Raw genomic sequence first — 25121 nt, forward strand, 5'->3', positions numbered from 1 at the left:
CAGCTGTGGAGGCAAAGTCATTGAGTAGTTATTATGGCGGAGATTGACAGATTCTTCATTAGTAGGGATGTCAAGGTTTATGGGCAGAAGGCAGGAGAACGGAGTTGAGAGAAAAGATAGATCAGTCATGATTGAATAGCGGAGTAGACTTCATGGGCTGAATGGACTAATTCCGCTCCTATGACTTATGAACATAAGACTCACTCACTAAGTCAGTGAGGCCAGGTGGTAGCCACACTTCCTGCTTGCTCTCCCATTGTAGCTGTTTCTGGGATCCTCTCCCCCACACTGTTTTTGTCCATTTTCAACTTCTGAAAGAGTTAGGTTATGAACCATTCCTGTAACTTACAACTGTGGAACATTATTCCTTTGTTTTCTCCTTTTAAAACATTTTAGGCACAAAATGCATCGATCACTGGATCGCAAATCAATGAACTGTACTCTCCCACTCTTTCACCGTACCATTGCCATAAACTACATTTCTGCATATTTCAGTTTACTGTCTCAATTAAACAAAATATCACAGCATAAATTCAATTGACAAAATGAAAGTGAGAATCTTGATCGACTCAAACAAGGTTTCTGTGTCAAAATGTCAGTTTACACTCAATTTAGACTCACTCAGTAAACCCACAAGGATGACCAAGATGGGAAACAGAAACTGACAAAGCCACGTCAATGACCAGTGGAAAATGTTTTGATGTTTTCATTATGAAGCATTTTAATGGTCAATTAACAAGGAGTTAATTGAAATCAATTGAAGACAATATACCAAATTATTTTATTTCAAATTTTATTTTGCCAATATATAGAAAATAATACTCCCTGAAAGATAAATTCATAACCTACCATAGTTGTAAGAAGAACATCATCTTTTTCTGTACAAGTATGGCCATGTCCTTTAAAATAGATTTAAACAAAAGTCATATTTGACACCAAATATTTTGGTACTTATTCTATTCTGCAAACTGTTTAGTGCAAATCAAAGCAAACATATTAAAATGCAATTGCTAATAGTAATCTTCACAATCTTATAAAATAAATATTGTTATTAAATGTTGTGCAACTCTAGCTCAAAGTAGCATAACAGTACTCAACACACACAGGAAAGTTAATTACGCCCAGTACCGACAATGAATGTCTTTACCTAGTATTATAGGGGGGCAGTTACACGCTACTACATTGTTTAGGCCTTCATAAAGTTATCTTTAGTCATAGAGTCACATAGCACAGAAATAGGCCCTTTGGCCCAACTCGTCAATGCCCACCAAGATGCCCCATCTAAGCTTAACCCATTTGCCAGTGTTTGGTCCATATCCTTTTTAACCTTCCCTACCCATGTAGCTAACCGTGTTTTTTTAAATGCTGTTATAGTTTCAATTAAATAAGCAATATTAGAAAATAAAAGCATTTAACAGGCCAGGTAATGTTTGTTTCTTCTTAATCAACAATACGGAGGTCGAGAAAGTGGAAGGTGTTTAATCGCATTAAGCCTTGGTTTACATCTGCATGTTATTCTGTAGGCTAGATTACAGTACACTGACAAACAATTGCTTCAAGCAGAACCATGAAAATGCTGCAGAACATTCTTTCGATAAATCACCACATTTTGTTTTTAAGGATAAGGAAGGAATTGAATGTATTAACATAATGTCTTTCGCAACCTCAGGTTATTCCAGACCTGAAATTAGAAACACTGTCACTGAAGTTGGAAAATGAAACATTTAATTTGGACACAGACAGTTTCCAAACTGTACAAAGATTATTCATGGTAATATGTTCGGATGATGATAGATACGAGTCAAGCATCAGCCAGACCATAGGAAGAACAAATTCCAATAAGCACTCCAAAAGATACAAAACAAATAAGTAATGTAATCTGTATACATTATGTTTCAGATAAAATCGGGATTTTCTTTTAATATAAATTGCATTATGATAAAGCATTCAATTTCTAAACTTTTTCAAGCACTATTGTCAAAATTAGTTGGATCATTATTATAGATGAAAATGATACACCATTTCAACAAAACCCAGGATCCACGATGTATATATGCATAAATTTGCTTGCTTATTACTCCTGCATACAAGTATGTTTTGGGGCTGACAGTGCCCTTCATAATAACCATATAACCATATAACAATAACAATTACAGCACGGAAACAGGCCATTTCGGTCCTACAAGTCCGTGCCGAACAACGTTTTTTCCCTTAGTCCCACCTGCCTGCACTCATACCATAACCCTCCATTCCCTTCTCATCCATATGCATATCCAATTTATTTTTAAATGATACCAACAAACCTGCCTCCACCACTTCCACTGTAAGCTCATTCCACACCGCTACCACTCTCTGAGTAAAGTAGTTCCCCCTCATGTTACCCCCAAACTTCTGTCCCTTAATTCTGAAGTCATGTCCTCTTGTTTGAATCTTCCCTTTTCTCAAAGGGAAAAGCTGATCCACATCAACTGTCTATCCCTCTCATCATTTTAAAGACCTCTATCAAGTCCCCCCTTAACCTTCTGCTCTCCAGAGAATAAAGACCTAACTTATTCAACCTTTCTCTGTAACTTAGTTGTTGAAACACAGGCAACATTCTAGTAAATCTCCTCTGTACTCTCTCTATTTTGTTGACATCCTTCCTATAATTAGGCGACCAACATTGTACACCATACTCCAGATTCGGTCTCACCAATGCCTTGTACAATTTTAACATTACATCCCAGCTTCTATACTCAATGCTCTGATTTATAAAGGCTAGCATACCAAAAACTTTCTTCACCACCTTATCTATATGAGATTCCACCTTCAAGGAACTATGCACGGTTATACCCAGATCCCTCTGTTCAAATGTATTCTTCAATTCCTTACCATTTACCATGTACGTCCTATTTTGATTTGTCCTGCCAAGGTGTATCACCTCACATTTATCAGCATTAAACTCCATCTGCCATCTTTCAGCCCATTCTTCCAAATGACCTAAATCACTCTTGTAGACTTTGGAAATCCTCTTCATTGTCCACAACACCCCCTATCTTGGTATCATCTGCATACTTACTAATCCAATTTACCACACCTTTATCCAGATCATTGATGTACATGGCAAACAACAAAGGACCCAACACCGATCCCTGAGGCACCCGACTATTTCACCTGCCTCCAACCCGACAAACAGCCATCCACCATTACCCTCTGGCTTCTCCCATTCAGCCACTGTTGAATCCATCTTGCTATTCCTGCATTTATACCCAACAGTTGAACCTTCTTAAACAACCTTCCATGAGGAACCTTATCAAAGGCCTTACAAAAGTCTATATAGACAACATCCACTGCTTTACCCTCGTCAATTTCCCTAGGAACCTCTTCAAAAAATTCAGGAAGATTAGTCAAACATGACCTTCCAGGCACAAATCCATGCTGACTCTTCCTAATCAGACCCTGTTTATCCAGATGCTTATATATATTATCTCTAAGTATCTTTTCTATTAATTTGCCCACCACTGAAGTCAAACTAACAGGTCTATAATTATAACCATATAATAACCATATAACAATTACAGCACGGAAACAGGCCATCTCGACCCTTCTAGCCCGTGCCGAACACATAATCTCCCCTAGTCCCATATACCTGCGCTCAGACCATAACCCTCCATTCCCTTCCCATCCATATAACTATCCAATTTATTTTTAAATGATAAAAACGAACCTGCCTCCACCACCTTCACTGGAAGCTCATTCCACACAGCTACCACTCTCCGAGTAAAGAAGTTCCCCCTCATGTTACCCCTAAACTTCAGTCCCTTCATTCTCATGTCATGTCCCCTTGTTTGAATCTTCCCTACTCTCAGTGGGAAAAGCTTTTCCACGTCAACTGTGTCTATCCCTCTCATCATTTTTAAAAACCTCTATCAAGTCCCCCCTTAACCTTCTGCGCTCCAAAGAATAAAGCCCTAACTTGTTCAACCTTTCTCTGTAACTTAGTTGCTGAAACCCAGGCAACATTCTAGTAAATCTCCTCTGTACTCTCTCTATTTTGTTGTCATCCTTCCTATAATTAGGCGACCAAAATTGTACACCATACTCCAGAATTGGCCTCACCAATGCCTTGTACAATTTTAACATTACATCCCAACTTCTATACTCAATGCTCTGATTTATAAAGGCCAGCACACCAAAAGCTTTCTTTACCACCCTATCTACATGAAATTCCACTTTCAGGGAACTGTGCACAGTTATTCCCAGATCCCTCTGTTCACCTACATTCTTCAATTCCCTACCATTTACCATGTACGTCCTATTTTGATTTGTCCTGCCAAGATGTAGCACCTCACACTTATCAGCATTAAACTCCATCTGCCATCTTTCAGCCCACTCTTCCAACTGGCATAAATCTCTCTGTAGACTTTGAAACTCTACTTCATTACCCGCGACCCCACCTATCTTAGTATCATCTGCATACTTACTAATCCAATTTACCACACCATCATCCAGATCATTGATGTACATGACAAATAACAGTGGACCCAACACAGATCCCTGTGGCACCCCACTCGTCACTGGCCTCCAACCTGACAAACAACCATCCACCATTACTCTCTGGCATCTCCCATTCAGCCACTGTTGAATCCATCTTGTTACTCCACCATTAATACCCAACCATTGAACCTTCTTAACCAACCTTCCATGAGGAACCTTGTCAAAGGCCTTACTGAAGTCCATATACACAACATCCACTGCTTTACCCTCATCAATTTCCTGAGTAACATCTTCAAAAAATTCAAGAAGATTAGTTAAACATGACCTTCCAGGCACAAATCCATGTTGACTGTTCCTAATCAGACCCTGTTTATCCAGATGCTTATATATATTATCTCTAAGTATTCTTTCCATTAATTTGCCCACCACTGACGTCAAACTAACAGGTCTATAATTGCTAGGTTTACTCTTAGACCCCTTTTTAAACAATGGAACAACATGCGCAGTACGCCAATCCTCCGGCACTATTCCCGTTTCTAATGACATTTGAAATATTTCTGCCATAGCCCCTGCTATTTCTACACTAACTTCCCTCAATGTCCTAGGGAATATCCTGTCCGGACCTGGAGACTTATCCACTTTTATATTTCTCAAAAGTGTCAGTACTTCCTCTTCTTTGATCCTCATAGTTTCCATAGCTACTCTACTTGTTTCCCTTACCTCACATAATTCAATATCCTTCTCCTTGGTGAATACTGAAGAAAAGAAACTGTTCAATATCTCCCCCATCTCTTTTGGCTCTGCAGATAGTTGTCCACTCTGACTCTCTAATGGACCAATTTTATCCCTCGTTATCCTTTTGCTATTAATATAGCGGTAGAAACCCTTCGGATTTACTTTTACCTTACTTGCCAAAGCAACCTCATATCTTCTTTTAGCTTTTCTAATTTCTTTCTTAAGATTCTTTTTACATTCTTTATACTCCTCAAGCACCTCATTTACTCCATGCTGCCTATAATTATTGTAGATCTCCCTCTTTTTCCGAACCAAGTGTCCAATTTCCCTTGAAAACCATGGCTCTTTACAATTTTTACGATTTCCTTTCAACCGAACAGGAAAATAAAGATTCTGTACTCTTAAAATTTCACCTTTAAATGTACTCTCCATTTCTCTTCCACATCTTTCCCATAAAACAAACTGTCCCAATTTACTCCTTTTAAATCCTTTCGCATCTCCTCAAAGTTAGCCTTTCTCCAATCAAAAATCTCAACCCTAGGTCCAGTTTTGTCCCTCTCCATAATTATATTGAAACTAATGGTATTGTGATCACTGGACCCGAACTGTTCCCCAACACATACCTCTGCCACCTGACCCATCTCATTTCCTAACAGGAGGTCTAGCACCGCCCCTTCTCTAGTAGGTACTTCTATGTATTGTTGCAAAAAACTATCCTGCACACATTTTACAAACTCCAACCCATTTACAGAATGTGTTTCCCAGTCTATGTGTGGAAAATTGAAATCTCCCACAATCACTACCTTGTGCTTACTACTAATATCTGCAATCTCCTTACATATTTGCTCTTCCAATTCTCGCTCCCCATTTGGCGGTCTATAATACACCCCTATAAGTGTTGCTACCCCTTTCCCATTTCTCAGTTCCACCCAAATAGCCTCCCTAGACGAGCCCTCTAATCTATCCTGCCAAAGCACTGCTGTAATATCTTCCCTGATAAGCAATGCAACACCTCCACCTCTTGCCCCTCCAATTCTATCACACCTGAAGCAACGAAATCCTGGAATATTTAGTTTCCAATCACAGCCCTCCTGCAACCATGTTTCACTGATCGCCACAACATCATACTTCCAGGTGTCAATCCAGGCTCTAAGTTCATCCACTTTTCTTACAATGCTCCTAGCATTAAAATATACACATTTAAGAAACCCACCCTCTCTTATTCTCTGATTATTTTCTTTTTCTTCTCTCTCCCCTACATTTTGGGTCAGAGTGCTACCATTCTCTGCCCCCTGCTTCACACACTGACTGCTAGCTTTCCCAATTTGAGTCCCTCCCCCCAACCATACTAGTTTAAAGTCTCCCCAGTAACCTTTGCAAATCTCCCCGCCAGGATATTGGTCCCCCTTGAGTTCAAGTGCAACCCGTCCTTTCTGTACAGGTCGCACCTTCCCCAAAAGAGGTCCCAATGATCCAGAAACTTGAATCCATACCCACTGCACCAGTCCCTCATCCACGCATTTATCCTCCACCTCACTCCATTCCTACTCTCACTGTCGCGTGGCACAGGCAGTAATCCTGAGATTGTTACCTTTGCAGTCCTTCTCCTTAACTCTCTACCTAACTCCCTAAATTCTTCTTTCAGGACCTCTTCTCTTTTTTTACCTATGTCGTTGGTACCTATATGCACCACAACCTCAGGCTCCTCTCCCTCCCATTTCAGGATTTCTTGGACACGTTCAGACACATCCCTGACCCTGGCACCAGGGAGGCAAACTACCATCCGGGACTCCTGTCTGCGTCCACAGAATCGCCTATCCGACCCCCTGACTATAGAGTCCCCTATTACAATTGCCCTCCCCTTCTTTTCCTTACCCTTCTGAGCAACCGGACCGGTCTTTGTGCCAGAGACCCGGCCGGTGTCGCTGCCCCCAGGTAGGCTGTCTCCCCCACCCTTACTCAAGCATGAGTACTTATTTCCAAGGTGGACAGCCACCGGGGTACTCACCAGTCCCTGCCTCTGCCCGTTGCCCTTCCTAACTGTGACCCAGTTTTCTGTCTCCCGTGGTCTTGGAGTGACCACCTCCCTGTAATGTTTGGAACTAAGACCCATCATTTATTTATTTGCCTCTGTACTCCACAATTTGAGATTTGTAATAGAGAAAAATCACATGTGGTTAAAGTGCACATTGTCAGATTTTATTAAAAGGTATTTTTATACACTTTGGTATCACCATGTAAGAATTACAGCTGTGTTTATGCATAGTCGTTCTCCCACCCCCCCCCCCCCCCCAATTTCAGGGCACCATAATGTTTGGGACACATGGCTTTGCAAGTGTTTGTAATTGCTCAGGTGTGTTTAAATGCCTCCTTAATGCAGGTACAAGAGAGCTCGCAGCGCCTAGTCTTTCCTCCAGTCTTTCTATCACCTTTGGTAACTGTTATTGCTGTTTATCAACATGAGGACCAAAGTTGTGCCAATGAAAGTCAAAGCCAATATGAGACTGAGAAACAAAAATAAAACTGTTAGAGACATCAGCCAAACTCAGGCTTACCAAAATCAACTGTTTGGAACATCATTAAGAAGAAAGAGAGCACTGGTGAGCTTACTAATAGCAAAGGAATTGACAGGCCAAGGAAGACCTCCACAGCTGATGACAGAAGAATTCTCTCTACAATAAAGCAAAATCGCCAGACACCTGTCTGACAGATCAGAAACACTCTTCAGGAGTCAGGTGTGGATTTGTCAATGACCACTGTCTGCAGAAGATTTCATGAACAGAAATACAGAGGCTACAATGCAAGATGCAAACCACTAGTTAGCTGCAAAAATAGGATGGCCAGGTTACAGTTTGACAAGAAGTACTTAAAATAGCAACCACAATTCTGGAAAAAAGTTTTGTGGACAGATGAGACAAAGATTAACATATCAGAATGACGACAAGAGCAAAGTATGGAGGAGAGAAGGAACTGCCCAAATCCAAAGCATACTACCTCATCTGTGAAACACAGTGGTGGGGGTGTTATGGCCTGGGCATGTATGGATGCTGCAGGTACTGGCTCACTTATCTTCACTGATGATACAACTGCTGATGGCAGTAGCATAATGAATTCTGAAGTGTATAGACACTTCTTATCTGCTCAAATTCAAACACATGGCTCAAAACTCATTGGCCGGCAGTTCATTCTGCAGCAAGACAACAATCCCAAACATACTGCTGAAGCAACAAAGGAGTTTTTCAAAGCTAAAAAATGGTCAATTCTTGAGTGGCCAAGTCGATCTGAACCCAATTGAGCATGCTTTTTATATGCTGAAGAGAAAATTGAAGGGGACTAGCCCCCAAAACAAGCATAAGCTAAAGATGGCTGCAATACAGGCCTGGCAGAGCATCACCAGAGAAGATACCCAGCAACTGGTGAAGTCCATGATATGTATAAACACTGCTGTAATTTCTACATGTGAACCAAAATGTATAAAAATGGCCTTTATTAAAATCTGACAATGTGCACTTTAACCGCATGTGATTTTTTTTCTATTGCAAATCCCAAATTGTGGAGTAGAGGCAAATAAATAAATGACGAGTCTTTGCCCCAAACATTATGGAAGGCACAGTACATCTATCCCCATATATGCATGCATAGAATTTCTGCAGATGGACAAGATTCAGACCCAAGTCACAGAGGTGAGTATGTCTGGACAAATATTCAGAAGAAAAACCAGGACAAATAGAAAAGGGTAACTTGAAGGCATCCAAACAGAAAGGAGGCATTTGTTTAACACATTCCCAATTTTACATTAGTCCCACCTACCCATCTTCTCACCATCAACGGGATCTACAGGAGGCGCTGCCTCAAAAATGAGCCAATATCAAAGACCTATCACCACCCTGGTCACACTCTCATCTCGCGACTACCATTGGGAAGAAAGTACAGGAACCTTGAAAACTATAATTCCAGCTTCAAGGACTGCTTCTTCCAAACAACCTTCAGGCTTTTGAATACTGTATAACATTAACCACTACCTCAGCAACTATGATCTTATATAGACTTTATTTTGGTTGCACTACATATTTTGGTTGTTGCATTATTAGTCTTTTTCCTAGTATTATTGATTGGTAATTTATTGTATTATAGATTAAAGGTATGTTACAAAATTTACCTTCAGCGGCGCTGCAATTCTGCCACTGGCCGTGTGCGCGATTTTGGCGCGTTTGAGGGGGGGGGAGGGGTGTTAAAACTGGGTTTTTTTCCCCGACCTGGTCCAGAATTATATTTGTTGGAGTGCAAGATTTTGCTAAAGAATTGTTCCTACAGCCATTCTGTGTGTTTTAAAAAAAAATTCACCCGACAAGTTAATCGCTGGAGTCATTTTAAAAGCAGCTTCTGAAGCCGTCAATGCCGACAACTGGGACGGATTTTATGGAGGACCAGGTAAAAGAAAGTAGTTTTATGTATAAAAGTGTTTCTTAAGATGTATTTAATTCACATTTTAAGTTGCGAAACGGTGATTTTTTCCCCCGAAGAACCGGCAGTGTCTGCTGCCGATATGGGTTTAAATCCACCGCATCCTCAACGTTGCAAATGGTCCCGTTCCAGAAAATCCCACTCGCAAGCTGATTTAAATGGCCATTAATTTACAGGTATTAAACATTAAATTCCTTCCATTTGGCCTATAAACCCATGACAATGAGATTTAAAAATTATGTTATATTCTGAATTCTTGTGTGAATGTTATTTGGACACTTAGGCTATTTAAAAATGTTAATCTATTCTTAAGAAATGGATAGATGTTTAGATCTAGTAATTGAATTTTGTAATTAGCTACAATTAGGTAATTAACTAATTATATGCTTTAATTTAAAGTCATCTAAGTAAGATTGTTTCATATTTGTTTCAGAATGCTTCAATCTATAATAACTGAAAATTTCTTTCAGTTCTCTTAAATTTTAAGAAAGTTATCGGCTTTTAAATGTTCTCGATCACAGCTTTTGTGTTAAGTCAATGAAAAAGCAATAGGGAACAAGATGCCAATTTCCGAGTATGAAAATGGCCATAACATTTTTAATACTGAAGATATGAAAGTGAATTAGATGTCAAATTAAACTTCTTTTTATGCTTTATCTGATGGGATAGATTAAAGACTTGATTTTTAAAATCTCAAAATGTTGTAACATTGCTATAATAATAATAAATGGGATTTATATAGCGCCTTTCTAATTCTCAAGGCGCTTTACATCGCATTATTCATTCACTCCTCAGTCACACTCGGTGGTGGTGAGCTACTTCTGTAGCCACAGCTGCCCTGGGGCAGACTGACGGAAGCGTGGCTGCTAATCTGCTCCTACGGCCCTTCCGACCACCACCAGTCACTCACACACATTCACACGCAGGCAGAGGTGGGTGAAGTGTCTTGCCCAAGGACACAATAAACAGTATGCACTCCAAGCGGGATTCGAACCGGCTACCTTCCGGTTGCCAGCCGAACACTTAGCCCATTGCGCCCATCTGTCGTCCCCCGCTATAGATTATTGTTCATTTACTTGTGTGTTATTGCATTAATGTGCCTGTAAGGTTGCAGTAAGCAAGAATGTCTTGATTCTGCTGCCTGTACATAGCCAATTAAACACTTTTGACATTGTTCAATTATTTACAGTAGAACAGATTCATTATACAAAGTCAGCCCATTCATTCTGCTTCCATCAATGATCTCTCTCTCTTACACCTTACTGTTTTACTTTAAACTTATGACTAAGAATGTTCTGTATGGCCTGCAAAGTCTGAGAACTTGTGAATTCAAGCTTGGATAAAACAAATGAACAAATCTCAAAAACCTATATATTTCATGGAACAGCTATGCGGCCCCATTAACAATTTTAACACCAAGTTGTTAGATTTAAATTAAATGCAGTACATACACTTAAAGAGGCATAATTAAAGATATGTTTAATTACAAATTGCAGACTGACATTTTTAAAAAGGTTAAAAAGGTATTTTAAAAATAGATTAACTCACCACCGTTCTTGCTTTGTGATGTCCAAGCCATAGAGAAATCTATATTGCCTGCAGATGTCAAGGCTGAATCATTGGAGTCATCCTTTTGGGTGGCTTTCATTGTTGAATCCAATCCAATTTTAGGATCATCTAAGAAAGGGGCAAGCCGATTTGAGGAAAAGCCTTGTCTAAGTGTCCTAGTCAATTTCAATTTACGGAATCTGTTGGACATTCTATTCCACCAAGACTAGACACAATAAAGAAAAAGAATATTTAAATTGGTCAACAGTCAACTAAAAAGGGGTCAAAATCATTAAATAAGTCAATTGATCCATCCTGCTCCAAACAAATTAGTTAAAAAGATTAAAGAATACATTCATTCTGGGAATGTCAAACTTTAAGATGCTAAAGAGTGATATTTCTAAGTTCTAAAATAGATTATAGCTGTGTTGATAGGAAATTGTATATGCTAATGAGTTTCTGGAATTATTAAATAGTCAAATTATTAATATTCACAATGGCTCCCCTGTTTCATAATTCCCACTATAACTTTAGGTATTTTTGACAAATGTTTTTGATGCAAAACCCAGAAGCCTCTTGACTATGACAGAAGTAACCAAGTGTGATTATTTCTAACATAAACTGTAGAAACAAGCCTCTAATTGACACTTAATGATTGTCCATCAAAGTTGCTCAAGATGATCATGGCTAGAACTTTTCCAACTTTAAGCAGGAAAATATGCAGAGAGGATTTACAAGGATGTTGCCAGGAATCGAGGGCCTGAGCTGTAAGGATAAGTTGGACAGGCCAGGATTTTATTCCTTAGCGGGAAGAAGGCCGATGGATGAATTTATAGATGTGTCTAAGATCTTGAATGCACAGAATCTTGTACCAGAATAGAGGAACCAAGAACAAAAAGATATACGATTAAGGTGTGAGGGGAAAGATTCAATAGGAATCCAAGGGGCAACTTTTTCCACTGTGGTATATGGAATGAGCTGCCAGAGGAGGTAGTTGAGGCAGGTACTATAACATTTAATAGGCATTTGGACAGGTACATGGAGAGGAAAGGTTTAGAGGAGCATGGGCCAAAAGCGGGACTGGTGTAGATAGGACATCTTTATTGGCATGGACAAGATGGGTCGAAGGGCCTGTTTCATGCTGTTTGATGCTATGATTCTAAGATAACGTTTTGTACAAGCTACCTTGCCATTTTCATAATGGCTTAAGTGGACAGACAAGGAAATTAACAATCTTAACCATAAAACCAATTATTTGTCACTTGTTTCCTTAAAGTTTGCTAACTCGATCTTTCAGCAATAGGAATTTTAAAAACTCAGATACCAGTCTATAAACTAGAAATGTTAATTAATCATTAATGTCTGGAGAGATTACTCATTATAATAAAACCGGGAACTTAATGAAAACAGAGCTTCAACTTTGCAAAAGAGTGTGCAGAAAGGTATAACGCATTATTGGTAAGTAAATTTTCAAATTTAGTCTACACAATTCCTGGTTAGAGAAGATAATGAACATGCATAAACCAAAAAAAAGGGGCAACTTCTATCTGGAAAGTGCAAATGCAGGCAAAAAAATCATTTAAAAAAAATTGCAAAACATCGCTATTAAAAGCATAAATAAAATTGCATTGATCATCTATTTTTATACCTTTAATCCCCCCTTGTCCTCTGGAGGCGCAGGGATATTTAAGGACAGTTTACTTCTTGAACGAGGTACCGTCTTGGATTTTGGTTTACTTCTCTCTTTATCAACTTGCATACAGACAGATGCAAGAAGTCGTACAAGTTCTGTATCTAATAAATAGAATAGCTTCTGGTTAATTTCAGCAGTAAAAGTAGAAACTGTTAAAAGTTAAACTTTACCTTTGGCATGGAGGCATGCCACATAATGATAAAAGCACGATGTTCAAGCAAGTTAATCAAGCTGGAAACAGAAGTGCAATGGGCAATATTGTGTCGAGATTATTGCGTACAGTTTTGGTCTCCTAATCTGAGGAAAGATATTCTTGTCGCAGAGGGAGTACCGAGAAGGTTCACCAGACTGATTCCTGGGATGTCAGGACTTTCATATGAAGAAAGGCTGGATAGACTTAACTTGTACTCGCTAGAATTTAGAAGATTGAGGGGGGAATCTTATAAAAACTTACAAAATTCTTAAGGGATTGGACATGCTAGATGCAGGGAGATTGTTCCCAATGTTGGGGAAGTCCAGAACAAGGGGTCACAGTTTAAGGATAAGGGGGAAATCTTTTAGGACCGAGATGAGAAAAACATTGTTCACACAGAGTGGTGAATCTCTGGAATTCTCTGCCACAGAAAGTAGTTGAGGCCAGTTTATTGGCTATATTTAAAAGGGAGTTAGATGTGGCCCTTGTGGCTAAAGGGATTAGGGGGTATGGAGAGAAGGCAGGTACAGGATACTGAGTTGGATGATCAGCCATGGTCATATTGAAGGGCGGTGCAGGCTCGAAGGGCCGAATGGCCTACTCCTGCACCTATTTTCTATGTTTTTAAATATTTCTATGAGATGATTCAAACTGTTTAGTGGCTGTCTGGATACAAGAAAGGGAGGGACAACACAAATCAATGCATTAATGCATTGCACAAGCCTGGACATTTGGTCGATTTTTCTGTGCAGATTTTTAACAACCAAAAATAACAAATTACACCATACATCTCATTCTCTCCTAAACTTTCATTGCATTAGTCTTATCAAGTTTTAATTGGTACTATATTCACTTGGGACTTGAACACTATATTTGTGATGCTTTCAAATGTTTTTGGAGACTGTTTTGGTATGGTGCTTCATTAATGCACAACACAAATCTAGATTTCACCTGGAATATGCACACCAAAGTGAACATCTGAGTAGCAAGTCAGCCCATCGACTTAATCTTGTCCACAGCCATAAATGATATTAATAACCCACCAATTTAAATCGTATGGCAAAAAGGGGCATTTCTCAAAGAATTTCAACATTTATTTTCCTATGCGCAGAGTTGGATGTAAAGAGTTGCATGTGAATGTCAGGAAGTGTCAGGTGTTATGGGGAGAAGGCAGGAGAATGAGTTAGGAAGGAGAGATAGATCAGCCATGATTGAATGGCAGTAGACTTGATGGGCCGAATGGCCTAATTCTGCTCCAATCATTTATGACGTGTTGAACAGTGAGGTACAAAACCTTAAAGCAGGTTCCATGGAGTTGAGGAGATCAGGAGAATGCAAAGCCACATCTATAGCATTGTTTATTTTGTTAAAACCAGATATTCAAGTTCCTGGAAAATAAGAGAATCAGCACAGTTACAGGTTATGTCCTTATAGACACAACTAACATCTATCCTCCCTGAACTACCAGGTTTGGGGAACAAATAATTATTGGGGAGGTTTTTTTTTTAAGACAAAATGGCAAAGACGACAATGGATGATCAGTTTCAAACTTTGCATTCTTTTGTGATCTGGTACCAGAATCAGGAAAACCAACAAGACACCAATGTCTATTTTTGCCAGGAAGATGACAAATATCGAATAACTTTTGTATGCTTCCGAATAGATTTTATTTTTTAACATAAAAAAGAAAAGTGAATAATGTTCAGAATTGTTCACCACACATTTTTTACTTTGTGGGAGTAGTCTCAACACTATGACGCAATAACTGTAGTAAAAAAAAACTAGGTATTTCTTGAATTTTACCTGGATCATTTAGCAGCATTACAAGATCAAATGCAGTTACTCCATCCTTGGCACAGAGATTGACATCTGCTCCTTGATTCAACAAATACTTCACAACATCCTTGCTCCTTAAGAAAGAAAATACAAATAATCCACATTTACAGATGTCACAAGGCACTATTCAAGTTATGAAATCACTTCTGAAATAAAGCATTGTTTCCCTCCCTCAGTACTTAAAAATATCAGCTTGTGCTTTAACATTAGAAAATAAGTTTCCATCGAATCTCCAAACTAAAATAGTCAACGTCCAATTTATCCATGCATTTATTCACAAACCACTGCCTCAAAGTACTATTTAAAAATGTAGAATAATGTGTTGAGTTGAAAAATTGATACTAATAACTTTGGATTGGAGGACAGAAAAGCTATTTTTTTCTTTGAAAATTGGCAATGCTAATTCAATGAATTAATGCTAACCCAAAAGGAAGATACTTCGCTGTCCAAAGTTTCAGTATAAAATTTGTTCCTGTTATATTGAAGTTTCATTAAAACAAAACTCAAATTAAGATCTCCAATAACTTCCTAAAAAATAAACATAAAAATGAGTATGATAGGTTAAAAGTAATATGTTTGTTTTATGTACCCATGGTAAGTAGCTTGCATTAAGGCTGTCCACCCATGAACACCATCTTGCTTGTCAATATCAGAGTTCCTCTCACAAAGAAGTTGTACAAGTTCTAGCTGACCTGTCATGGCAGCAATCATTAACGGAGAGGCACCATCTGCATTAACAATATTGGCCTGATTTGCATCTTCATCAAGAATCTCCTTCACCAATGGATAGCTCCCTATTTACAAACAAAACAAATGCAGAAGACACAAATTAGTAGCGATACAGAAAACTTTGAAAATATGCAGTCATTCAAAACAAAAATCACATTGCAGATATTTCATGGCAAAAACATATTTATACAGAGCCTTTAGGAAAACAGAGATATAGCATGGAAACAGACCCTTCGGCCCATTGAGTCCACACCGACCACCTGTTCACATTCGTTCAATGTTGTATGTAGACCTCAAAGCATCCCTAGATACTTCACAAAGATACTAAAAGCTTGAGTTTTATAATCTGATAAAGAAATAATATTGGGGTGGTAATAATATTAAGCTCAAAAAGCAAACAAGTATAAAGATTTAAGTTAGAATTCCACAGCTACCAGGAAAGAATAAGCAGCATGCATCCCATTTGCCTTATATTTGAAAGAGTTAACCAAGAGCTATATACTTCCACATTACCAAGCAAAGTTTCCCAACCCAAGTACACATGCAATTCTATTCAGGAATTACTGCTGATTCCACTTCAAACTTTACAAGATACAGTCAAAATCATTATTCACCGCACCTCCTTCCCCATTTTAATGCCTTTTATCAATCAGACACTAAAAGGGCATCAATGTTAGGAATAAGAATAAAGTAGAGGAGGGGGTTTCTCAAGAATCTAGTGCCGAGGAATGCAAAAAAAAATAAAGGGGGAGTAGATGTCAGGATGTGGAGAGATCTGATATAAAAATAACTTTAAAAATAAATTATAAGTACCAAAGGAGCTAGTACATTTTCATAAGCATAGGACTAATGTGTGAATTAAATTGTTTAGATTGAATAATGGACAACATTTTGAATATGCTTCAGTTTATGGCAAGGTGAAAAATGAATGCCCAAGTGAAGAGGCAATTGGAATAATTGAGCCTGGAAAATAAATCATATCAATTCAAAATTAACCGGAAGACTGAATGGTAATAGTTTTCTGATCAATAGATGCTCTCTTGTGGAATTAATTGTTTCCTTCCAACCAATATATAATAAATTGTAGTGTGATGTTTACCCAGTTTTAAGGCACAAAATATGTCTGGTCTCCTTTTCTCTTCGTCTGAAAGCAAAGCAGAAACATTATTTAAATATTTTACAAATTTATTGTTAAAAAATGCATAGTTTCCCCTAATCAGATATCAATTATTATTCCTTTATGTACACACCAGTATAGAAAATTCCAGATGAAATAGCACCCTCAGAATTGTGGCAGTGTTGGACCAGCAGGTTTACTGAACTACTGGATAGTCATAGTAATGCAACGCACTTGTATGGACTACTGGATATAGTCAGAGTAGTATAGACATTGGGCATTCGAGTTGCCGTATCAGGCCATGATGTATTATTATGTTTACATAGTACTATGTTTATATATCTGTTGTGCTGCTGCAAAAAATAATTTCATTGGTCTGTTTTGAGGGATATAATAATAAAATAATAAAACACTCATAACTTGTGATAAAATAAAAGAGAAGTACAATAGCAAAGACGAGCGGGAAGCCAGAGGATTGGGTAATGTTTAAGGAGCAACAGAAGATAACTAAGAAGGCAATACGGGGAGAAACGATGAGGTACAAAGTTAAGCTAGCCAAGAATATAAAGGAGGATAGTAAAAGCTTATTTAGCTTAGGTATGTGAAGAGGAAAAAATTAGTTCAGACCAAAATTGAATCCTTGAAGATTGAAAAAGGTGAATTTATTATGGGGAACAAGGAAATGACAGATGAGTTGAACAAGTACTTTGGATCCGTCTTCATTGAGAACACAAACAATGTTTCTGATGTACTAGTGGCTAGAGGATCTGGGATGACGAAGGAACTGAAGGAAATCCACATTAGGCAGGAAATGGTGTATGGTAGACTGATGGGACTGAAGGCTGCTAAATCCCCAGGGCCTGGTGGTCTGCATCCCAGAGTACTTAAGGAAGTGGCTCTAGAAATTGTGGATGCATTGGTGACCATTTTCCAATGTTCTATAGATTCAGGATCAGTTCCTGTGGATTGGAGGGTAGCTAATGTTATCCCACTCTTTAAGAAAGGCAGGAGAGAGAAAACAGGGAATTATAGACCAGTTAGCCCGACATCGGTGGTGGGGGAGATGCTGGAGTCAATTATGAAAGATGAAATGAAATAGAGGCACATTTAGACGGCAGTAACAGGATCGGTCCGAGTCAGCATGGATTTACAAAGGGGAAGTCATGCTTGACTAATCTTCTGGAATTGTTTGAGGATGTAACTAGCAGAATGGACAAGGGAGAGCCAGTGCATGTAGTGTACCTGGACTTTCAGAAAGCATTTGATAAGGTCCCACATAGGAGATTAGGGGGCAAAATTAGGGCACATGGTATTGGGGTAGAGTGCTGACATGGATAGAAAATTGGTTGGCAGACAGGAAACAAGGAGTATTGATTAACAGGTCCCTTTCAGAATGGCAGGCAGTGACTAGTGGGGTACCACAAGGCTTGGTGCTGGGACCGCAGCTATTTACAATATACATCAATGATTTAGATATACATCAATGATTAGATCCCACCAAACTTATTTCCACATACTTCGACTCCATCCTATCCCCCCTGGTCAATTCCCTCCCTACCTATGTCCAAGACACCTCACAGGCTCTTCGTCTCCTCCATGACTTTTGTTTTCCAGGCCCCCACTCCCTCATCTTCACTCTACACCTCCATTCTCAACCAGGAGTGTCCTCTATTTCTTCCTCGACCGCAAAACCAACCAATCCCCATCTACTAATACTCCCCTCCGCCTAGTGGAGCTGGTCCTTACCCTCAACAACTTTTCCTTTGACTCCTCCCATTTCCTCCAAATCCAAGGCGTAGCCATGGGCATGCGCATAGGCCCCAGCTATGCCTGCCTCTATGTAGGGTACGTCAAACAATCCTTGTTCGAGGTGTACCGTGGCCCTATTCCCAAACTATACCTCCGCTACATTGACAACTGCATTGGTGTTACCTCCTACCTCCTGCACCCATGCAATAAGTGCAGGAGTAGGCCATTCAGCCCTTCATGCCAGCACCGCCATACAATGTGTCCATGGTTGATCATCCCCAATCAGTACCCCGTTCCTGCCTTCTCCCCATATCCCCTGAATCCGCTATCTTTAAGAGCATTATCTAGCTCTCTCTTGAAAATATCCAGAGAACCGGCCTCCACCACCATCTGAGGCAGAGAAATCCACAGACTTACAACTCTGTGAGAAAAATTGTTTCCTCGTCTCCGTTCTAAATGGCTTACCCCTTATTCTTAAACTCTGACCCCTGATTCCGGACTCCCCCAACATCGGGAACATGGTTCCTGCATGTTTCATGCTAGTGTCCAAACCCTTAACAATCTTATAAGTTTCAATAAGATCCCCTCTCTTCATCCTAAACTTCAGAGTGTACAAGCCCAGCTGCTCGATTCTCTCAACATATGACAGTCCCACCATCCCGGGAATTAACCTTATAAACCTACGCTGCACTCCCTTAATAGCAAGAATGTCCTTCCTCAAATTAGGAGCCCAAAACTGTACACAACCCTCCAGGTGTGGCCTCACTAGGGCTCTGTACAACTACAGAAATACCTCTTTGCTCCTATACTCGACATCCGGCACTCAAATTCACCTGGACCATTACCGACATCTCCCTACCATTTCTAGACCTCACTATCTCCATCGCAGGGAAAAGACTAATGACCGACATCTACTACAAACCCAATGACTCCCATGGCTATCTGGACTACACTTCTTCCCACCCTGCTTCCTGTAAGGACTCTATCCCCTACTCACAGTTCCTCCGTCAATGCTGCATCTGCTCCCAAGATGAGGTATTCCAAACCAGGGCCTCGGAGATTCTTAGGGAACAGGGGTTCCCCTCTTCGCCTATAGAAGAGGCTCTCACCAGGGTCTCACTCCCCATCTCCCCCACTCGTAACAAGGACAGAGTCCCAGAGTCCTCACCTTTCACCCCAGCCGTCACATACAACAGATAATCCTCCACCATTTTCGGCACCTCCAACGGGATCCCACCACTGACCACATCTACCTATCTCCTCCCCTTTCGGCTTTCCGCAGAGACCGCTCCCTCCGCAACTCCCTGGTCAATCCGTCCCTTCCTACTCAAACTACCCCCTCCCCTGGTACTTTCCCTTCCAACTGCAGGAAATGCTACACTTGTCACTTTACCTCCCCCATCGACACCATCCAAGGACTCAGCAGTCTTTCCAGGTGAGGCAGAGGTTCACCTGCACCTCCTCCAACCTCATCTATTGCATCCGCTGCTCTAGGTGTCAACTGCTCTACATCGGTGAGACAAAGCACAGGCTTGGCGATCGCTTCGCCCAACACCTCCACTCAGTTCGCATTAACCAACCTGATCTCCCGGTGGCTCAGTACTTCAACTCCCCCACCTATTCCGACCTTTCTGTCCTGGGCCTCCTCCATGGCCAGAGCGAGTCTCACAGCAAATTGGAGGAGCAGCATCTCATATTCTGCTTGGGCAGTTTACACACCAGAGGTATGAACATTGACTTCTCCAATTTCAGGTAGTCCTTGCTTTTTCCCTCCTTCATTACCCCTGCCCTTTCTTATCACATCTGCATCCTTTCATCTTTTCCATACCAACTTTGATTACCATCTCTAGTGATCTCTCCTCCACTCCCTTCCTGAAGAAAGGTCCCGTCCTGAAGCATGGTCTTTTGATTTCCCTCCATCCACTAGTTTTAGCATCCGCAGTAGCTTGCAACTTCATTAGGGGACCTGACACCCTCTCCTCTTCAAAACTCTTAATGCTAGTTTAATAAACAAATATATAATTTTAATTCTTTATTATTTCACAGCACTCACTGACTATGCCTAATTGCCCTCAAGAAAGTAGGTACATGTCACCATCTTGCTTTCCCACAATCCTCATCATAAGGATACTCTCAATGCTTCAGAGGAGGAAATTTGAAGATTTAGTTCTATTGCATGATACATTTCTAAGTCAGGACAGTATGCAACTTGAATCATAAGAAGGACTCTGACCTGAAATGTCACCTATCCACATCTACCAGAAATGCTACCTGACCTGCTGAGAGTTGACTATTCTCATAGTCTTTTGCAGCTACAAAATTTCTTCACTTGGCAGATTATATACTTATTTGCTACCCCAGATATTTGTTAGGGTTAATTCCAGACCGACATTGATATATTTCTGGATATTAAATAAAACCATGCAATGCGAGGACATGGCTGGGAAACAAGCCATGATCACTATTAAACTGCGGAACAGATTTGAACAACCAATTTCCCCACACCTGCTCCTAATTGTTATTTAAAAATGCAAGTCTCTCACATACAGTCAACTAAAATTTCACTAAAAATAAATCCATTAAACACCAGCTGGATATTTCAAGTGAATCTGGGATAAACAATGCTTAAGTCTCGGAAGCATTGCCTTTATCTTTAAATTGGTACAGGAGGACCCATTGCGACTACATGATATCTCATGGGATGGGAACCCTCAGTACTCGGTTGGCTGACATGGACAGGTGCAGCCCCCATTTTGCACGAGCTTCACGGAGAAAGGTCAAAGACTTACGGCCTCAGGGACAGAGGACCATTGGCTGAAGTAACGATTCATGCACTCCCACTGCCGGGGCGGCACAACTGCTCCCTTGCAATGCCATCTGTGTCTATGTGGAGTTTGCATGTTCTCTGTGTTACAGTGTGGGTTTCCCTGGGATGCTCAGATTTCCTCCCACGTTCTAAAGAGGTGTAGGATCTTAGGGTAATTGACTGCTGTAAATTTGCCCTTAGTGTGTAGGGTGATTATGAGAAAGTGGAACAATATAGAACTAGTGTGAAAGGATGATCTGTGGTTGGCGCGGATTCAGCGGACAGGTGTCTATGGAGGAACTGCAGATGCTGGTTTAAACCGAAGACAAGACAAAAAGCTGGAGTAGCTCAGCGGGTCAGGCGGATGCTGCCTTCAATAGGCAGAAGGGTCTGTTTCCATGCTTTTTAGGTTTATAATTGTCACTTACTGAGGGTACAGTAAAAAACTTTGTTTTGCATGCTATATAATAGAATGCAAATTGGGAAGATACAGAGTGGAAAATATAGTTCTCAGCATTGTAACACCGAAGATAGACAAAAAAAAAGCTGGAGTAACTCAGCGGGTCAGGCAGCATCTATGGAGAAAAGGAATAGGTGACGTTTCGGGTCGAGTTCAAGTGGGAGGAGAGTTAGAAGTGAGTCAGAGGGGGAGGAAACAGTTGAAAAGGAGAGGCAAAGCACAGGCAGACTTTACTCAGAGCTGCTGTAGATTTGGAAGCAACAGCAACAAAGTTAAGCATCAGAAAACACTGATTGGCTCTAGCCCAAGTGGGAGGAGAGCTAGAAGTGAGTGAGGGGGGGGGGGGGGGGGGGGGGGGGGGGGGGGAACAGTTGAAAACTGAGGAATTTGGTTTGTAAATTGGTAAATTAGGCAATTTATCAGTCAATATAAGCAAGACGGCTATTAGGGAGCGGCAGTGAGTGAGGGAAGTGCCCTGTGAGAAAAGTGTGAGTCTTTGGCGAGGAGGAGAGGAGGCTACGCAAAACGCTCGAGAGGGAGAGACGAAAGAAGGAGATGTCAGGCAAGCTGATTCAGTGTGATGCTTGCAGTATGTGGGAGGTCAAGGACACTGCTGGTGCCTCTGGCTGTTACAAATGTGAGAAGTGCATCCAGGTACAGTTCCTGAAGGACCGTGTTGGGGAACTGGAGAAGCAAGTGGATGACCTCAGGTTTGTCCGAGAAACTGAGTCGTTCCTCGACAAGTCCCACAGTAATATTGTTACACCTAAGGTACTGGAAGAGAGAAGGTGGGTGACGGTGAGAAAGGGAGGGAAGCATGGAATGCAAACGTCCTCGGGAATTGTACCTCTTGTGAACAGGTTCACCGACTTAGAAGTTGTCGGGACAGAAGACGTTATTACACCGGGCAGCGGACTGGCTTGCGAAGCAAAAAGGGCTGTTGAGCCAAAACCAAAGAGGCCAACGTCAGGCAACGCCATTGTAGTGGGAGACTCCATTGTGAGAGGTACGGACAGGGGTTTCTGCGGCAACAGACGGGATTCGAGGATGGTGTGCTGCTTTCCTGGTGCCAGGACCCAGGATGTCGCGGACAGAGTGCAGAAAATCCTCAAGGGCGAAGGTGAACCGCCAGAAGTGGTAGTGCATGTCGGCACAAACGATGTCGGAAAGAAGGGGATGAATATTCAGCAGCGTGACTTTAGAGATCTCGGAAAAATGCTGAAAAGCAGGACCTCCAGGGTTGTTATCTCCGGTTTGCTTCCATTTCCTTGTGCTTGCGAGAGCAGGAACAGGGAGATATGGGACCTGAATGTGTGGCTGAGGAACTGGTGCATGGGGCAGGGATTTGGATTCTTAGATCACTGGGATCTGTTTTGGAGTAAGGGGAAACTGTACAAAAGGGACGGTTTGCATCTTAACAGGTGGGGGACCAGCATTCTGGCAGGCAGGTTTGCCACTGCTACACGGGTGGTTTTAAACTGAATAAGTGGGGTGCGGTGCAAATGGGATAGTCGAGGATGGAGTTAAAGGGAAAAGGTTTCTTAAATGTGTGAGCGGAGAGACAGAGGGGTGTAAAATGAGGGTAGGTAGCAAGGTGAAAAGTAAAAGCAGCAGGCAGTCAAATGCAGGACAAAAATCAAAAAGGGCCACTTTTCAACATGATTGTATAAGGTTGTTGTAAAAACAAGCCTGAAGGCTTTGTGTCTCAATGCAATGTGCAGATAGCTATTAATGACTATGATATAGTTGGGATCACGGAGACATGGCTCCAGGGTGACCAAGGCTGGGAGCTGAACATCCAGGGATATTCAATATTCAGGAGGGATAGACAGAAAGGAAAAGGAGGTGGGGTAGCGTTGCTGGTTAGAGAGATTAACGCAATAGAAAGGAAGGACATTAGCTTGGAGGATGTGGAATCAATATGGGTAGAGCTGCGAAACATTAAGGGGCAGAAAACGCTAGTGGGAGTTGTGTACAGGCCACCTAACAGTGGTAGTGGAGTTGGGGGATGGCATCAAACAGGAAATTAGAAATGCGTGCAACAAAGGTAAAACAGTTATAATGGGTGACTTCAATCTACATATAGATTGAGTGAATCAAATTGGCATGGGTGCTGAGGAAGAGGATTTCTTGGAATGTATGCAGGATAGTTTTCTAAACCAACGTAGAGGAACCAACGAGATAGCAGGCTATTCTAGACTGGGTATTGAGTAATGAGGAAGGGTTAGTTAGCAGTCTTGTTGTGCGTGGCCCCTTGGGCAATAGTGACCATAATATGGTTGAGTTCTTCATTAGGATGGAGAGTGACATTGTTAATTCAGAAACAAGGGTCCTGAACTTAAAGAAAGGTAACTTTGAGGGTATGAGACGTGAATTGGCCAAGATAGACTGGCAATTGATTCTTAAAGGGTTGACGGTGGATATGCAATGGAAGGCATTTAAAGACTGCATGGATAAACTACAATTGTTCATCTCAGTTTGGCAAAAAAATAAATCGGGGAAGGTAGTGCATCCGTGGATAACAAGGGAAATCAGGGATAGTATCAAAACAAAAGATGAAGCATACAAATTAGCCAGAAAAAGCAGCCTACCAGAGGACTGGGAGAAATTCAGAGTCCAGCAGAGGAGGACAAAGTGCTTACTTAGGAAAGGGAAAATGGATTATGAAAGAAAACTGGCAGGGAACGTAAAAACTGACTGCAAAAGTTTTTATAGATATGTGAAGAGAAAAAGATTAGTTAAAACAAATGTAGGTCCCTTGCAGTCAGAAACAGGCGAATTGATCATGGGGAACAAGGACATGGCAGACCAATTGAATAACTACTTTGGTTCTGTCTTCACTAAGGAAGACATAACTAATCTGCCAGAAATAGCAGGGGACCGGGGGTCAAATGAGATGGAGGAACTGAGTGAAATCCAGGTGAGCCGGGAAGTGGCGTTAGGTAAATTGAATGGATTAAAGGCCGGTAAATCCCCAGGGCCAGATAGGCTGCATCGCAGAGTACTTAAGGAAGTAGCCCCAGAAATAGTGGATGCATTAGTGATATTTTTTCAAAACTCTTTAGATTCTGGAGTAGTTCCTGAGGATTGGAAGGTAGCTAATGTAACCTCACTTTTTAAAAAGGGAGGGAGAGAGAAAACGGGGAATTACAGACCAGTTAGTCTAACATCGGTAGTGGGGAAACTGCTAGAATCAGTTATTAAAGATGGGATAGCAGCACATTTGGAAAGTGGTGAAATAATTGGACAAAGTCAGCATGGATTTATGAAAGGTAAATCGTGTCTGACGAATCATAGAATTTTTCGAGTTTGTAA

At 40.8% G+C, this 25121-nt stretch overlaps 1 protein-coding gene across 1 annotated transcript in view; it reads right to left on the reverse strand.

Moving 5' to 3' along the window:
- The window catches only part of LOC129706776 (ankyrin repeat and SAM domain-containing protein 6-like), a 50808-nt gene that overhangs the window by 22143 nt on the left and 3544 nt on the right, over window positions 1-25121 (reverse strand). Inside the window, exons 2-7 of the mRNA XM_055651251.1 lie at window positions 16774-16818; window positions 15535-15739; window positions 14913-15019; window positions 12872-13017; window positions 11224-11449; window positions 850-899 (exon numbers count right to left, since the gene is read on the reverse strand). Of these exons, the coding sequence (XP_055507226.1) occupies window positions 850-899; window positions 11224-11449; window positions 12872-13017; window positions 14913-15019; window positions 15535-15739; window positions 16774-16818 (779 nt within the window). The remainder of the gene's footprint in view (window positions 1-849; window positions 900-11223; window positions 11450-12871; window positions 13018-14912; window positions 15020-15534; window positions 15740-16773; window positions 16819-25121) is intronic.

Source organism: Leucoraja erinacea, chromosome 2 (genome assembly GCF_028641065.1).
Source record: "Leucoraja erinacea ecotype New England chromosome 2, Leri_hhj_1, whole genome shotgun sequence".
NCBI lineage: Eukaryota > Metazoa > Chordata > Chondrichthyes > Rajiformes > Rajidae > Leucoraja > Leucoraja erinaceus.